The 17,337-nt window shown below is 43.0% G+C and overlaps 1 protein-coding gene across 1 annotated transcript; it reads left to right on the top strand.

The window, feature by feature from the left end:
• The first annotated feature begins 327 nt into the window (after nucleotides 1-327).
• maco1a (macoilin 1a) lies at nucleotides 328-17,138 on the top strand. The gene is made up of 11 exons (XM_061255649.1): nucleotides 328-575; nucleotides 2,110-2,251; nucleotides 2,513-2,639; nucleotides 3,933-4,056; nucleotides 4,651-4,829; nucleotides 5,680-6,205; nucleotides 11,870-12,028; nucleotides 12,914-13,096; nucleotides 13,453-13,573; nucleotides 14,012-14,186; nucleotides 14,962-17,138. The coding sequence occupies exons 1-11, from the start codon at nucleotides 496-498 to the stop codon at nucleotides 15,162-15,164; spliced, it is 2,019 nt and encodes a 672-aa protein (XP_061111633.1). The 5' UTR covers nucleotides 328-495; the 3' UTR covers nucleotides 15,165-17,138.
• The last annotated feature ends 199 nt before the right edge of the window (nucleotides 17,139-17,337 follow it).

The raw sequence follows: 17,337 nt of genomic DNA, 5'->3' as shown, positions 1-17,337 counted from the left end.
CTGAGCCAATGAGAGTTGAATTCGTTGTGTCTGCGTTGGATAAAAATGGATGCAAAACGGGGTAACTGCCTACCCTGTCACCTAATAGGCCAGCAATCCCGGCCTAATTTGTCCACCAGTTATCCGATTGGTCGGTAGAGCAACTGTTGACGCAAGGTTTGTCCGTCTATGTTACGCGAAGACTGCCAATTGAGCAAGGTGAATGGTGGGTTTCTGTATCAATCAGAATGATATGTATTTTGTGAAGACGTGATTGGATAAGCTAACTGTCCAACAGCAATCTTGAGCAATACGTCGCGGTTTATGGAGCCTGTGCTAAAGAGAAAGAGGAGGGACTACGGAAGAGTGTTTTTATTTATTTCTTTGTTTCCACAGGAGAAATAATAACAGCATACGTTTTTGTAGAAAGTTGCTGTTATTTTTTCCTCCTTCTGAAGATAAAAACCTGGAAGAGATTACGAGAGATATCAGAAAGCCAAAGCAAAAAGGAGGAGGATGAAGCGGCGCAATGCGGACTGCAGCAAACTCCGTCGGCCGTTAAAACGGAACCGAATCACCGAGGGTATATACGGCAGGTAGCTACAAAGGAGCTTGGGATGGGTTCACACGATAATTACTCAAACCCTGGAGATTTCCTCTGTTTGGCGGGGCTGTCAGGTGTATTGTGTGTTGCCCTGGTGTGTTGTGAATTCTCACAAGGCAAAATGGTAGCCGAGTAGCTAGCGAGCGATCACTATCTGGGTTGCAAGTAACGTTTGTGTGATTCCTGTCAACTTGTGGGACAGGGCCTGGGCAACAGCCTGGGGTTCGCTTAAAATCGAATCCCCGCTAGCTGGGACATTGTGCGTTCAATACATGACGTTACACACATCACTTATTACACGTGTAGCTAAGTATGTGACTACCTAAAAGTGCAAAGGCAAAACACGCTGTAAATATTGTTCAGCTAACGAGCTGGCCATCTGTACAACGGTGGCTGCCACGTTAGCAAGCTACTCCTTTGCTTTTTGGGAAATATTTCTGAAGGATGCGACGAGCACATTCTGCGACAAAATTCACGAGGAATTACGGCAACATAACGTTCTCGCGCTAATATCATAATGTTAGTAAAGCTATCTTTTTAAAAAATTATTGTATTTTTACATTTTAGCTAGCCTATCGGAATCTCTACTGCGAGCTTAACCAACGTCAGTGGGTAACGTTAGTTTGAGAACGTTGGCTTCATTGAGGTTGATAAAGCTAACGTTACCAGTCCAAGTTAGCTAATGACTTAACTTCGGTCATTCATTTGACAAATTACAAAGTCCGCTGCCTAATCCTTACTTTTTTCAACGAACGTTAACCAACTGCAATATTAAGGTAACAGTCTATAGTCTAAATTTCTATTCCGCAACCACGTTTGTTTATCATACCAATGGCGACCATCTCAACAAGTGTTCAAAACTGATAAAAACTAGTTTTCTTTCCACATACAGGGTTAAGTAGGCACGTTTTTGGTAACAATCCGCTTTCCTTTGCCTGTCAAAATTGTTCAGCAACATATTTGTCGTGCCTGTCACACAAATAAAACGTAATGACATTTGGCTTGCAAAAGAATGTTTGAATAACGTTGACCACTGAAAGGTTCATTGTAATGCATTGGTAACGTTAATGTCATTAAAAAAACGCCAAGTGCCAAATGTCGCAAGACCACATGAAATTGCACTTGTTTTTGTGGTGATCATAACGTTAAGAAAACAACCATTCCTGCCGCCCTTGCAGAGAGAACATTGCAGACTTTAAATAAAAGAACACTTTAATCGCAACAGAAACGTCCTTCGGGTTTAGCCAGTGTCATTTCGACAACTGTTGCAAGACAAGGCCTTACATGAGAGAAATTTCACACACACCGTCGTTTTTAAGGGAAACCACCAGAGCCCCGACCTTTTGATCATTTGTTCAAATCCATTTATTTGAATAATAATAGCCATTGTTATTGGTCCTGACTAGATATAAAACTGGGATTGTAATCGGTTGTTGTCCCCTGCTTTGAATGACAATGAACACAGGAATAGATTATTTGAGAAAGAAAAAATGGCCAAACTGCTGTTATCTCTCTCCCCCTTCCAGTACCTTCCTTTACCTCAAGTTTCTGGTTGTGTGGGCGTTGGTGCTGCTGGCAGACTTCGTGCTGGAATTCAGATTTGAATACTTGTGGCCCTTCTGGCTCTTTATCAGAAGTGTCTACGATTCCTTCAGATACCAGGGGCTGGTGAGTAGCACTGTCAAATCTATAAGGCACACCTAAGTGGGGCTGCTCCGTGTTCACATTTTTGCAATCAGCCTTGAGATGTTAAGTGTGAGCCTGTTGCATTATACTGTGCATTAGATTGAATGTACTGAAATCAATAGGGGCTTGGAGAATATGCCCAGTCCATCAGCATGTTGGGTAATGAGCCCTTCCATTGCCCTGATTTCTATTAATTTTTATTCCCCCCTAACACATTTTTCCTCTTTGCTTTTTTTCTTACAGGCATTTTCAGTATTTTTTGTATGTGTTGCATTTACATCAGATATTATATGCCTCCTCTTCATTCCTGTACAATGGCTATTCTTTGCTGCCAGTACCTACGTTTGGGTGCAGTACGTATGGCACACGGGTAAGTGTGTTTCCCCTTCTGGAGGTATGGACATGTGCTTCTGAAAAACACACCAACACCTGTGACATACTGTACAGAATGGGAAGAAATGCATTAATGAAAAGTCAAGTGCTAAAATATGCATAGCCTACATTGTGGAAAAAGTGATGGAAATGTCATTGTTGGGGGCTGGTGAGGGAATGAAAGAATGAGACTATAACAAAGTAATGTTTTGCCTGTGTGGCAGTGTTTCAGATAGGGACAAACTATTTAAATCCTCCCAGCAGTCAGGTAATGGTGTGGAGGAGGACTGAATGGGGGTTAAAGAAGTATGGCCCACAAAACAATGCTTTGGCTCAGCATCTGATTTGGGGACTTGCCAAGTTAGGGTTATATATGGTTGCAATCCAATAGAAAATGGACACCATATTTCTCACACCAGCATCATGGCTTAACATCATTTATATGACTGTTTTTGCATTTCCCCTGCCATGGACCTCTGTGATTATTTCTGTCAGTGACACAATGGGAAGAGTGACTTATGGGGGTAATTATAGCTCTGTATATCCTAACTGACGAGGGGTGGTTTATTAAAATGGGCCACAGTGGCCTGTTAACAAAATTATCGTATCAATTGGCCCATCTGAGTCAACCCTTAAATTCATTGACTCGCCAACAGAACTCATTGACACAATGACAAAAATGAGAGGCCTCTCCGCTACACCACTCCCCCGCCCTCTTAAATAAACCTGACAAATTATGTTATTATGATTTGAATAGGCTTTTGATTTCCAGAACTGGGATTATGATGTTCAGGTGGTTTCTATTATTTTCCCTTCTTTTTACCCAGCTGAGCTCGTTTCCACCTTGCGACAGTAGTCACAGCTTTTTTTCTTTCTTCTTTTTTGTGGCACTCATAGTATTGTGTCATGCACATTTTTGTCTAGCTTTATCGATAAACAAATGAGGAAAGTGAGACCCGAAAAAACCAGACCACTGCCAGTGAGAACTCATTTTAGTTGGTATACTGTGGTATACTGTGGTATACTGTGTCTGGGGCCCAACAGTAACTGAGGGTGGGCTCTCTGGCTTTACAGAACAAATGTTGAGTTGTCGCAAGGGTACACTTGGTACATGTTTGATTTCCCCTACGTACATATCCCCTACATACTACATCCTTAAATCGTATGAATATTAATAAATAACATTATTGATCACAAAACTACTAGTTTTAAATTACTTGTATGATGACTTTTTCAGCATGTATTTCACAATGGAGCATTGACTCATGTCTACCTTTCTTTCACTTCACAGAAAGAGGTGTCTGTCTACCTACAGTGTCTCTGTGGATACTCTTTGTATATATAGAAGCAGCAATCCGCTTCAAAGACCTGAAAAACTTCCACGTTGACCTGTGTCGGCCATTTGCTGCACATTGGTGAGTACTCAACGTCATTTCAGCAGCAAGAATAACCGTCCACTTTTCTACAAGGATTGCTTTTCGTGTAATCTCTGTAAACCAGGCGTGCTGAGTTGAGCCATTGTGTAACTGTTTATGGTATTTGTTCAAATGAAAGTATCAAATGTATTCAAATGAACACTAAATGTGCAAGAAGATTGAGATTTGCAATTTCATATTCAGGCGCTCAACTAAAAACTTGGTTGAAAACTGGATTATTTTCCCTCATTTGCAAAATGCTTGAAAAAATACACATTAGCTTAACCTGATACACTTTTCTGCATGTATATCTCAAAATAAATTATTTTTTGTATAGCTAATGAACATTAACAGTTGCTTGGGACCTTTACAGAACTGTACAGATGTTTCTGACAACCAGCCAGCTTTACAATGACTTGAGGGCATGAGGGCATTCAGGGGCTTTTGGTCTAAGGCAAGAAAATATGCTTCAAGTAACTGTTTTATTTTGGCTTTGAAAGCATGCGGTTGGCTAGGAGGACCCATGCAGTTTTCTGTTGGGTTTATTACCCACACATGGTTGCACGCTGACCTCTGTCCAACTCCCCCCATTAGTATCGGTTACCCCGTGGTGACGCTTGGCTTTGGCTTCAAGAGCTACGTCAGCTACAAGATGCGCCTGCGGAAGCAGAAGGAGGTGCAGAGGGAGAACGAGTTCTACATGCAGCTCCTCCAGCAGGCTCTCCCCCCTGAGCAGCAGATGCTCCAGAGGCAGGAGAGGGAGGCCGAGGAAGGTGAGCGAAAACGCCACCCGCCGACCCTCCACCCCCATCCCCCCCCGCCCCCCGTCAGACGGCCAAAACCCCTCGCATGTGCAACCACTATGAGCTGTTTCCCAGGATTCCAATTTTCGATGCCCGTGGGGTGGATACTAATGTACACTGTGATTATGTTGAGGAAAAGTGGAGACCTAAGGAATTTACTTTACTAATGAAGTCTTCACTGAATATTTTTACTAAGGTATATACCAGTGCGATATAATTCTGTCAACTTGTGAGTCAGCTGAGATTTAGATCTTGTGAGGGCTATGCTTGACAACATGAAATCAGTTGGAAAATATAGCTTCCCTCAGACAAATTGTGCCCTACGGCCAACTAAGCAAAATTGCAATGCTAAAAATATGTGAAGAGTAACTGAATGGTAGTTACAAAATGATTAATGCAGAAGGCCCCTCCAAGTTATAATAAAGCTATGAAGGCGCAAAGGGGGGTTTATTCTCACATTCTATGTCTCCGCAAGGAATTAATGACATCCTATTAGTCTTGAATTTGACGTTCATGGTATTTTATCCTTCTTTTATTCCTGAAGAAAAGTTGTCATTATATTCAACTCATTTAAAAAATATTTTGGTTGATATCATTGATATCATCTTGCAGATGTGCTTGTTTGCTGCCAGATGCTGTTAATCGCTGGCTTGCCACATCACTCCTCTGTAGTGTTAAGCCGCAAGTGGCCTTCCATCGCTGCAACACCTGCTCTGACACTTTCTCTTTCTCTTTCTCTCTCTCTCTTTCTCTCTCTCTCTCTCTCTCTCTCTCTCTCTCTCTCTCTCTCTCTCTCTCTCTCTCTCTCTGCCATCTGCAGCCGCAGCAGCCAAAGGGATCTCTGAGGTGGATTCCACGACGACGTCACAGAACGGTGCACCCGCCAACAAAAAGAGCTCCCTGCCGCTCCCCGAGCTGGAGTACAGAGAAAAGGGGAAGGAGGGCAGGGACAAAGAGGCCAAAAAACACAATGTGGGGATTAACAACAACATCCTGCAGACAGTAGACTCTAAGCTCCAGGAGATGGAGTACATGGAGAACCACCTGGGCAGCAGGAGGCTGAACAACGACCTGGCGGGGAGCACAGAGAACCTCCTCCAGAAGGAGGAGACGGGCGGAGGGCCTGGAAACGCCTCTTCCAAAAACTACAAGAATGCCAGCGGGGCAGTGATCAATTCCTCGCCACGCAGCCACAACGCCACCAATGGCAGCGTGCCCTCCTCATCTTCCACCAGTAAGAACGAGAAGAAGCAGAAGTGTCCGGGGAAGAGCCCCGCCCCTCACAGAGAGCTGATGGAGAACTGTATACCCAACAACCAGCTCAGCAAGCCAGACTCTCTCATACGGTAAGCCTCCCCAAATCAACACCGCATGTACCTGCTCCTCTCCCTGTGTGCAGTCACCCACTCCGCTCATAACATCCAGGAGTTCAGTTTATAGAAATAGTTTGAAGGAAACATTTGCCTTGAACTGTCTGAGTCGTGCAACTTATTATGTCCAAGCATTCACTGATATATATAACTTTTACACGGTACAGTTATCATTGTTACTTGTATTACAACCTATGCACACGTATGTAAACATGAGACAAAACAATAAGGGCCAGATTTATGTACATGAAATTTGCAGCGCAAAATGTGGCCTGACGAGGGTGTGTTGGTGCGGTCGCAGTCTGCCGAAAATTAACATCTTATTTACGAAGGCTAGAAGCGTAATTTTGTGTTTGTCACAGAAGTCGCAAGTGATTTTTGAAAACAATTTGGCAGTCCCTTATCTTTCCAAATTTCTTTTCTGTAATAGTTTTGGAGGATAACTAATCAAAACAAACACACAACCCTGTTTTTATTATTTTAGCAATGTAATTTGAGCATTCTGTTTCTACTCGGTTAAAGGCAAAAAGCATGCTCTTTCCACAATAAACAAAAGAGATTAAAAGCAGCATATCGATGCATTTTAGGCCACCTAAACTCCACAGCTGCCTATATTGGGAAAATCTCTTCCTTCAGCTGTCCAGCTCCAGTGATTTGCGACATTCTCATCTTCGGCTTATTTTAATACTCCACTGGAGGGGAGCATGCTGTGTATACCCGAATCCAAACATGGGTGCACTTGAGATTAATTTGCTTCCTGTGTTTTTCTTGTGATAACAATACAGGGCCAGAAATCTCCCTGTGGTCCTTCCTGACAAAACCCAGGCCAACTGTGGAATGCTCCCTAGTGCTGACTTTAGTAACCGTACCAAGTTGGTGTTGGCATAGACCCTTTATTGTGCAGTCATGATTATATACTGCACTGAGCAATGCGTTTGCAACCATTATTTCACCTTAGACAGACCAGGTCATCTCACCAGCAGCTTTGCACACTGTACAGAGCAGATCGTTGTACATTCATTGTTGCACACTGCCCTGAGAAGATAGTCCTGTAGTCCTTCTTGTGCACTGATCTTGGATCTAAGGGCTATAATTCCTGAAGTCCGATTGCAGATGTGGTGTACTGCAGCACTGCACAGATGAGCCCGTTCTGCAGGCAGCACAGCCCGTTATACCCTGATTAAAGTGTCTGTGGTTTACACTGCTGCGTTCCACATTCATTTCCCACCCATGAAACCCATTTAAATCTGTGGCCGCCAAGGGTGCGCAACTCTAATCGTTCCCAAACACAGCGGTATTTACATTAACGGCAGTAATTAGTTAATTTTCTTTTCCCATAATCCCTGAGCTGCAAAAGGCAGCTGCAAGTGATGACATCGCTGGAAATATTTACCTGTTCTGGCTTCAGTTACTCTCATAGTAAAGTATTTGTAATGTTAGAAGTTCCATATGTAATTGCTATTCCTAAATTACGATTCGTATAGAACAAGGAATCCAAAGACGAGTGCAAACCCATATTGCAAGCTATGTGCTTCAAGTGTAGCCAATTTTTCATTTCATTATGAAAATTATGGAGTGGCTTCATACTGATGTACTTAGGAAGCGAACGTGCAACTAGTTGCTCCCAGGAATGACTCGTAACAGATGGCTTGATTAAAGATGTGGAACTAAGTTCAGTGTTCAGTTAACATTACAGACTATTTAACTGTGAGCAGAGGGAATGCAAACCAGAATCATGTGCCAGGAATGACCAGTTTAAAGGAAGAAAAATCATCTTTTTATACTTACAGAGCATAATACCAGCACCCTGAGTGCATGCAGGGCCTTGTTTTATGCCTCTGAGCTGGACTCCACTCCTGTAATGTACATTTCTATTCATTACTGCATAATCATATAAGGCATAATCTTATAATCTGGCCAATATGTCCATAAATTCATTTTTAGCCATTATCGACTACAATTAATGATTTATTGCATTCCTAATATGATAATAGATTATAGCCACAATATTATGTGATGGTATATGTTTAAGAAATTGGGTGAATTCATTAATTAAATTCTGTACCCAGACTTGTGCTGCAGGCTATAAGCTTGAAAGGCTGCATAACATTTTTCCATTGGGTTTAAAGAATATGCACAGTTCACTTTAAATCACCCAAGGGATGGTATACACGAGAGATCTTGTGAATCATCGCATTGGAAGCGTTTTTCTTTTAAACGGTGCCCAACAGTGCACAGCAATATTGCGTGTTAATTATTTATTAGTTATTTGAATGTGCCTTTCAAAATAATAATTTGCTCTATAAAGCAAGCTACATCATTTTATGATCAGAGAGGTGATGTGCATAACATTCAGAATCCTTCATATTGAGGGAGAAGAGTAATAGTTTGTGGGCTCCAAGGCCCAGGGCATTGTGCAATTCACTGCTTTTGCTTTAGGGCAGCTGTCATGGTCAATTAGACAGAGGGAGCACCTGCAGTTATTTAGACTCAGAAATGCTTCGCTATCTCCAGCATTACCATGTATACTTTTCCACAGAAAAAGACTCTGAGCCACTGGTCACAGAATTTGTGGTGGACTTTCGTAACCCTGTGCCGAAACTTGGTTTCACAGATGGTTCTACTCGAGACTGGTCTGTCGTATGGCTCCACTCCAGGGCCTGTCTATGGAGGGGATCTGCAGTACAGTGCTGCAGTACTCCAGGGGTGTGGGGAAGGGGGTCAGGATAGAGTGTCTCGGTCTCATTGGAGGTGGGCGGTGTCATGGGGGGAGGGAGGCACAGCAGACGTGTGAGTAATTGGAGAGGGCTTTGAACGTCACTGAGGGGTGACACTTGCCTCAGGCTGACCCTGTCTCCCTCCCCTGTTCCGTCCCACCCATTTCACCAGCGTTTTCCTCCACCCCTTTGGGACTCACTCCTACGCCAAGCTGGTCACCCATCATGTCATGCCCATTAATGCAACGTAGGTCACAGCTGTTCACTATGTCCCCAATGCTACCCGCTAGCAATGCCCAAAAATGACTTGCATATTTTATAATGCCTATGAAAAATGTGCCAAAGGCTAAAGAAAGATGTATTGAGCTGCCTTACACGTATCAGGCTTGATTGCAGTCTCTTGCACATCAAAAGCACTCCCTGATGAAGACACTAGTTTGAAATGCTCCAGTGTATTTAATGCAATTTGTTTTAACATGCCGCAAGGCAAGTAAGTCAAGGCATTTTAACTTGTGTTCAGTGTGCTTTGACTCTTGCCTTGCTACTCTTCAAAAACTCTGTGCAAAGAGTACCTTCTCAGTCGCTGACCAGCACACCGTTCTGGTGATCTTAGCTACTGTTCTTATTGTAGATACAGTGCAGTCCTTAAGGATTTGGACAGTGACACATTTTCTGTTCTTCGCTCTGCAAACAAAAATAATTTCAGCTTTAATTTGAGGGTTTTTACACCCATATTGGACAAACTTTGTAGGAATTATATACATAGACAATTATATATAGACCCCCCCCCCCCCCCCCCCAGTTTAGGGAACTGAAAGTAATTGTACAAATTAACACAAACTGAAATAATGTCATCCTAATTAATACTTTGTTGCAATGACTGCCTGAAGTCTACGACCCATAGACCTCACCAGATGCTGGGTATCGTCCCTCTTCAGCTTCTGCTTGTTTTGGGGGCTATTTGCCTGTCTGGTTTTCAGCAAGCAAGATCTATGCTCAGTTACAATTGATTGACTTGGCCAGTTAAGAACATTCCAGTTTGCTGCATATTGAAGTGCCGTCCAATCAGTTTTGATGCGTTTGCTTGGATCTGAGCAGACTAGATGTTTCTGCGTACTTCGGCATTCATCCTGCTGCTGCTGTCAGTTCTAGTGGCAGCCATCCATGCCCAAGCCATAACAATACCATTGGGGGCAGTTACTACTAATGGTGGACATCTTTAACAGATGAGATTGTATGCTTTGGATCATGAGCTGTTCTTTATTTATTTATTTATTTTTCTTTCTGGTATAGGTTCTGTCCATAACACTTTGTTCCAGAACTCTACCGGGTTTTCAACTTTTTGTTTTCATACTGTAGCCTGGCCATTCAATTCTTGAGTCTTGCCAGGGGTTTGCATCTTGCATTATGCTGGCGTAGTCTTCTCTTGATGATTGTCTTTGACACCTACATCCTGGAGAGTGTTTTCGGTCGGATCAGTTACAATCCGTTTGAAGGATTCTTCTGTCATCCACTACACTGGTCTTCCATGGTCTACCTGCTGTTTGCCATTGCTGAGCTCACCAGAGTGTTCTTGCTTCTTAATAATTAACCAAACGGTTGATTTTGACACCTAATGTCTCTTTGGGATTCTTAAGCCTAATGATTGCCTGCTTTACTGGCATTGACACTTCTTTGGTCCTCTTGTTGAGAGACAACATGAGGACCTTACCATACTCACATTATATAGCCACATGTAGGCTACTGTCCACATATCACTGTCAGTAATAAACAACTTTTTTACTACTGCCAGTAATGTTATATTTGATGCACATGTTTGTGTCTTTAATGTATTATTAATTGCATTTTAGAAATGCTGAAGAATCTCACCAAAGACTGTAAGCCTTTGCAATGGAATTTTATTTCTATAAAGGACGGCATGGTATGGCGATTTCTGCAAACAAAAATTTCTGTTTGTACACAACTACCCATGCTTACAATAAACCTTGCGCTATTTAGATATAGGCTTTGGTCTGATGGCTACTCGAGTGTCAGATGAATGTGGAAAGAACACCGTGACAAATTGTGCGCTGAAAACATTTCAGTTCATGCTTGCGGTAGAATGAGGTAACTGACCAAGACCTTGTGGACAGTAGACCGCGTGACTACACAAGAACTGACTAAAGCCTATGATAAACATTTTGTTTCGAACTGGTAATACTGCAAGTTGCTTTCTCAGGCCCCCATGGGCTACTTCTGTCTTTATTGCAATGAATGAACAAGATGCGAGCGTGATGTTTTTGTTGTCATTTATTGAGACGATGTGGAGAATATGACTGAATGTCATACTTTTTATGTAAAGCTCAAAAAGCTAAAATGTATTATTCTTATGCCATACATTTCTCCTTGCCTGGCTTAAAGGTGCCATGTTGTGGAAAACGACACTTCCCTTGCTATGTGGAGTATAAAGGAGTTGTAGGTACTATAATCTGTGAAAGTATTGATGTCTGTCCCCAAAGGAATCCACACAATCCATATTAAGAAACTGCAATTAAACGAGCCATTTAGACTTCCGTAACTTTGACGTCAGAACTATACGCTGTTACATTTCTGCCTTTAGCACAGCCCACCCTCTCTTCCGGTAGAGTGCAGGGGACAGCTACTCTTCCTAGTAAAAGTTCATTGTGTGGTGGAATTCACCTAAAGTTAAGTCTTGATGAGCTTATGTTAACATTAGTTTTAACATTTTTGCATGGAATGTATATTTAATTGATCATTTTGGATGCACACTTGGTTGAATTAACTGCCCCTTACATTCTTAAAGTAACCTAAACGCTTAGCCATCATATCTGGACAATGTATGCTTGGTGGTGCCATGGTGGGGTGAGTGTGTGACTGTGAAAGGTGTAATATTATCCTGTATCTCCCTCCTCTCCCGCGGCAGGCTGGAGCAGGACATTAAGAAGCTGAAGGCGGATCTGCAGGCCAGCCGGCAGGTGGAGCAGGACCTGCGCAGTCAGATCAGCTCCCTGAGCAGCACGGAGAGGAGCGTCCGCTCTGAGCTGGGCCAGCTGCGGCAGGAGAACGAGCTGCTGCAGAACAAGTGAGGACCTGCCAGGGCAGCCATGCCAGGGTCTGCTGACCTCTCCTTCAGTCTGCTCCTGTCTTTTCAACACCACGTGTAGGGCCTCATAACGTCTGTTACACTTTCTTCTTTTAGATTTTTGGGGTAATGATTGTTATTTTTTTCATGGCTGATTTGTTTGCTTGATTTTTTTAAATTTTTTTTTCTGTATCAATTTTTACCATCTCATGTAAACATGAGAAGAGTAAGAAACACTTCCATAACAGCATTATCTTTTTATTTTATATATATAAATTGCAAACAAATAAAACTAAATGGTGCAACTGGAATGGTTTGATTATCAACAGATTTCAGACTTCTGTTCCAGTTGCATTATTTAATTTTTATTTTTGTTTGTTCTATATAAGAAATGGTTGTATTAACTAAAATTATTTTTATTTTGTTTCATAGCATATGTGAGCCAACAGTTCACTATTTGTGAAATCTAAATTCCATGGCATTCCACTTTTCTGCATAAATTTTGCTTTTTTACCCTGATTCCATGATTCTGTACGACGGAAAATATGAGGCCCTACCTTTGGCAGAACTGGCAAGGCTGTATAATTGTTGTATTTATGTTCTCATTAAATTTTCATGACCAGTTAGCCTTGTGGCAGTAATCTGAACCATGCAGGCTAGAATTGAATTCTCCTTTTGTATGTGGTCTTATTTTAGCATTTAGTTTATTTTTATTGTACTATATTTTTGTCTCAACTATTGTCCAGTAATTCTGTGGTGGACACTCAAACAGACCGAGTCCCTGGTTTACCCTTAATAACGACATGACTAGTAGCCGTCAGGTCTGTCTGTCATGCCGTTTGCGTGGTGGCCTCTGTCTGTCCGTGTCCGTCCGTCTGTCCGCAGGCTTCACAACGCCATCCAGGCCAAGCAGAAGGACAAGCAGACCATCAGCCAGCTGGAGAAGAGGCTGAAGGCCGAGCAGGAGGCCCGGGCGGCGCTGGAGAAGCAGCTGGCCGAGGAGAAGAAGCGCAAGAAGCTGGAGGAGGCCACGGCCGCACGGGCTGTAGCCATGGCCGCAGCCTCCAGGTGCGCCTCCCTTTCTCCCAGGCTGGCCTCTGTCTTTACTTTGTAATTACTTCAGTATATATCAGATTGATTATTTCTGGAAAACAAAAGGTGTGTGTGTGCGTGTGCGTGTGCGTGTGCGTGTGCGTGTGCGTGTGCGTGTGCGCGTGCGCGTGCGCGTGCGCGTGCGTGTGACCAATATGACGCCTTAAATTTCTTTGCCAAACAATGGATGCCTCAATCCCTCTCTGTGGGTCTCAGGTGACCTGGCGTTTTGGTATCAGAGTCCTGGTGGGAAAGGGTGTGAGAGAGGTCCTGTGTGTGTGTATGTCTGCTCTGGGTCTCCCCGCTGACCTGGCATCTGCGTGTCCCTGCAGGGGGGAGTGCACAGACTCACTCAGGAGCCGCATCCGCGAGCTGGAGACTGAGTGCAAGAAGCTGTCCATCGACATGAAGCTGAAAGAAGAGCAGATCAGAGAGCTGGAGATGAAGGTGCAGGTAGGTCCAGCGCCCGGCCGACACCAGCTTTTACACCAAACTCACTTCTTCTTAAAGAAAAGCGCAAAGAAATGTTTACTATTTGCAATCAGCATTATGACCCCCCCCCCCCCCCCCCCCCAGATTCTTTCCTGATATAGTTAGGAAGAACTCCCATTTAATATGAATGACATGTACATTAGTGTTCATACTCTTGAGTCCAGCTGTAAGACCTGTATTCACTGCAGGTGCTTGCTATCCCATCAGTCAAGCCTACATTAGCTTTTACGCTGGCCTCAGTCTGCTCACATTACTCGGGTCATAACTGCTGGCTTATTGTGAAGCAGGGAATGTAGAGCGAAGAAACCCCACCGCTCGATGGTGAGGTGGCTGAGGTCTGCCCCCGTGCGATGACCTCCTCACTCAGCTGAGCCTCTTTCTCCCCCCTGCTTCTCTCAGGAGCTGCGTAAATACAAGGAGAACGAGAAGGACACGGAGGTGCTGATGTCCGCGCTCTCAGCCATGCAGGACAAGACGCAGCACCTGGAGAACAGCCTCAGTGCCGAGACCCGCATCAAACTGGACCTATTCTCCGCGCTGGGCGACGCCAAGAGGCAGCTGGAGATCGCCCAAGGTTTGGACCTAACCTTCATTAGTGTGCAGCCAATCAGAGCTAACATGGAGCCATTAGTCTAGAGCCACTCACAGATACTATGGAGACTCAGCCATTAGTCTAGAGCCAATCACAGATGATATGGAGACTCAGCCATTAGTCCAGAGTCAATCACAGATACTGTGGAGACTCTTGTCATTAGTCTAGAGCCAATCAGAGTTAATATGGAGACTGTCATTAGTCTAGCACAAATCAAAGTTGGAATGGAGTCAGACATGGTTGTGTTTTCCCAGGGTGGTACCGTGCAGTGTTAGTGGTGATTTGTAGTGGGGTTTCATGATGCAGTAAATGGGCAGAGCAACCATATGCTTTGTAGAGCAAAATATTTTGATTGCCTGAGACATTACACTGCCTCCTACCTCCACACTGGGTCTGTAGCCATATGTGCAGTGTTTTCATGTCACTATTCTGGTAGAGATCTGATGTTCTGGATTTACAGTGGTTTACAAGGCCGTCATTGCACGTAGCTCACAGTGCGTGCTGAAGAGCTGCAGAGTTAGGGTCTAGGTACAGGATGGCAAATGGCACACGGGCGAAAAGCCATTACGCTGAAAAATGGCGCACATCTTTTTTTTATGATTATTATAACAAGCGGGCCTCGTCACGGCCCAGTTAATGTGTCAAACGGTGAACCGTAATGGCTATCGCAATCGCACGTGACTAATGCGCTCGCAGTGCCTTAACCCTAAATCAAACTCTGCTTTAAAACAGGGCATTTTCATTGCTTTGTCCGCAGGTCAAATCCTCCAGAAAGATCAGGAGATTAAGGACCTTAAACAGAAAATTGCTGAGGTGATGGCGGTCATGCCAAGCATCACCTACACGGCAGACACCAATAACATGAACCCGGTGACCCCTCACTACTCCTCCAAGTTCATGGACAGCAGCCCCTCGGGCCTGGACCCCAACGCTTCGGTCTACCAGCCCCTCAAAAAGTGAATGCTCACCCCTGTTTTTTTTTGGCCCAGCTGAAGATTGAACTCTTGTGTATTTAATGCTGAGAACGTCCTTTTTTCGTTGTTGTTGATGTTGTTGTTGTTTTTTCTCCCCTGGTTAAGAAGACTTTGTATCTTGTGACTGTATTGTTGTAGTTTAAAAGACAAAAAAAAGGGACATTGCATCAACTAGGACTGCGCAGTGTCCTCTCCCCTCTGTACATGTTTAGAGAACCCTCACAGAATGTTGGCACATCTCTTTTCTGGGTCTGTGGAGAACTGCTGCTTTTTAAATGCATTTTTCCAACTCCACCCCTTTTCCCTTTGATTCAAAAGATCAGTCCTACTCTCATGCCTGGTGCAAGGATGTCAACGTCAGAGCCTGACTGCAGGTCCAGTAGACCTTTACAGTGAAATGTCACCAGCTGTTCAAAGAATGTAATGCAGAATCAACAGTTGGTAAACTTTGTTTTTTCCCCACCAGTTTTTCCCAATATCCCCTCCACATAACTGTTACTTTAGAAAGAGAATATTTGCCACAGAATGAACACCCTTTGTTTTCTAGACCCTGTGCGTTTTGAGTTTCTTTTTTTGTTGTGCCACCAGCTATGACAAGTGTTTTCTCCTTTTTTTTTTTTTTTTTTTTTTTTTTTTTCTGGAAGTAGTCTTCTACGTTAATGCCACAGTCATACAATTGTAATATGTCATGGGGCTATTATGTAAACCTTAAAATACTGTAGTCAAGTGATGCATGAACAGCTTTGAACTGATTTGAAACAACTTTGTTGAGTTAGTTTGAGATGTAAAATGATGCATACTGCCCCCCCCCCCCCCCCCCCCCATGTTCTAAAACTATTGTGCTAAATACATCCTCCCTTTCCTAGCGGACCAAATTTGACAGGAGTAGCTACAAGATTGTCAAGTGATGCTATTAGAGAATGCCCAAGCTATTTAAAAGCTGAACCTTGTGATGTCAAGTTAACTGATTTATCCAGTTGTCATATCCACAGTGCCTTGAGACTGGACATTAATTTTTTTTTTTTTTTTTTTTGGAGAAGACCCCCCCCTCCCCCCATCCAAGCTACCTTGTATTTTAATGTGAACCATCAGAGTCTACTGCAGATTGTACACAAACTTATCTATCCACATGACTGCTACCTGCTTATCCCAGTAACGCCTTCTACGTTTCTTCTTTTTTTTTTCCAGACAAATGTTAGAAATGGCATGCGATTCAAAAAGGGAAGTTATTTTTTAGAATTTGTGAACAAAGGGTTAAATCTGCCATTCAAAAATGTATTTGCATTATTTCTCTGTAGATTCAGAACTTCTATCACCTTTTTCCTTCAGCTGAATATTTCTTGTCTGTGAATGTGCCAAGTAAGAGTATTGCTTTCCATCGATATGAATCCTTTATAAACGTGTGAATTGGCTATTGAGTTGCAACATGCTTTATTTTGATGTGAAAAGCATGAAAGTATTTTGAGGGAAATGCAGGACAGAACAAACCTTGCCACCTGTTTGCAGTAGACTCTGTAAAGGCAGTAATGCCAGTGTTTATTTGAAGACATTTCACTCTGTGAATGTTGTAGTATTTGCATCATACCCAAGGCAGTAATTGTCAGTCAGCAGGTTTGTTTTGTTTAAAAAAAATAAAATGGGGGATGAATACGTAGTCTGATTTTGATGTCACCTGAAGGTGTAGATCATATTGTGTGTGTTTGGCTGAATCGTGCAATTTGCAAAGGCATAAATGGGTTCCCGAAGCTTTTGAAAACTTTGTTTAGAGTAAAACAATTTATTTGTCTGCCATTGCTTGGCCACTCTTTCTTTTCTTAATCTTATCTCAACTGTATCTCTTCTTCCCCTCTCTGTCCTCTTCTCCCTCTAACTTCAATTCTCTTTCCCTCCCAATTTTCTCTCTGTGGGGTTCACATTGAATTAAAAAAAGTCTTGCTAGTCATGCAAGCTGTTTGAGAAATCTTGTTGTGTCAGTTATTATCTTAAACTCTTTCTGATTGTGGTACTGACTGTTCCTAGTATTTCCATGTCTGCTACATCACTCAGCCATAAGTAGAGTACATGGCAATTCCATCATATGTTTGAATACTCTCACCATAAAGGACTGTTACTCAAATATTTTACTTCACCAGGTTGCAAGATTCACTGCAGTCAAATTA

This window comes from Conger conger, chromosome 9 (genome assembly GCF_963514075.1).
Source record: "Conger conger chromosome 9, fConCon1.1, whole genome shotgun sequence".
In the NCBI taxonomy this organism is placed as follows: domain Eukaryota; kingdom Metazoa; phylum Chordata; class Actinopteri; order Anguilliformes; family Congridae; genus Conger; species Conger conger.
This window is presented reverse-complemented; position numbering and strand designations above follow the sequence as displayed.

Bases quoted from the DNA above. Each gene is read 5' to 3' on its own strand.
- maco1a (XM_061255649.1), top strand. From the start codon at position 496: ATGAAGCGGCGCAATGCGGACTGCAGCAAACTCCGTCGGCCGTTAAAA. The intron at 6,206-11,869 runs GTAAGCCTCCCC...CTCCCGCGGCAG, and splicing joins AAGCCAGACTCTCTCATACG to GCTGGAGCAGGACATTAAGA. The intron at 14,187-14,961 runs GTTTGGACCTAA...CTTTGTCCGCAG, and splicing joins GCAGCTGGAGATCGCCCAAG to GTCAAATCCTCCAGAAAGAT.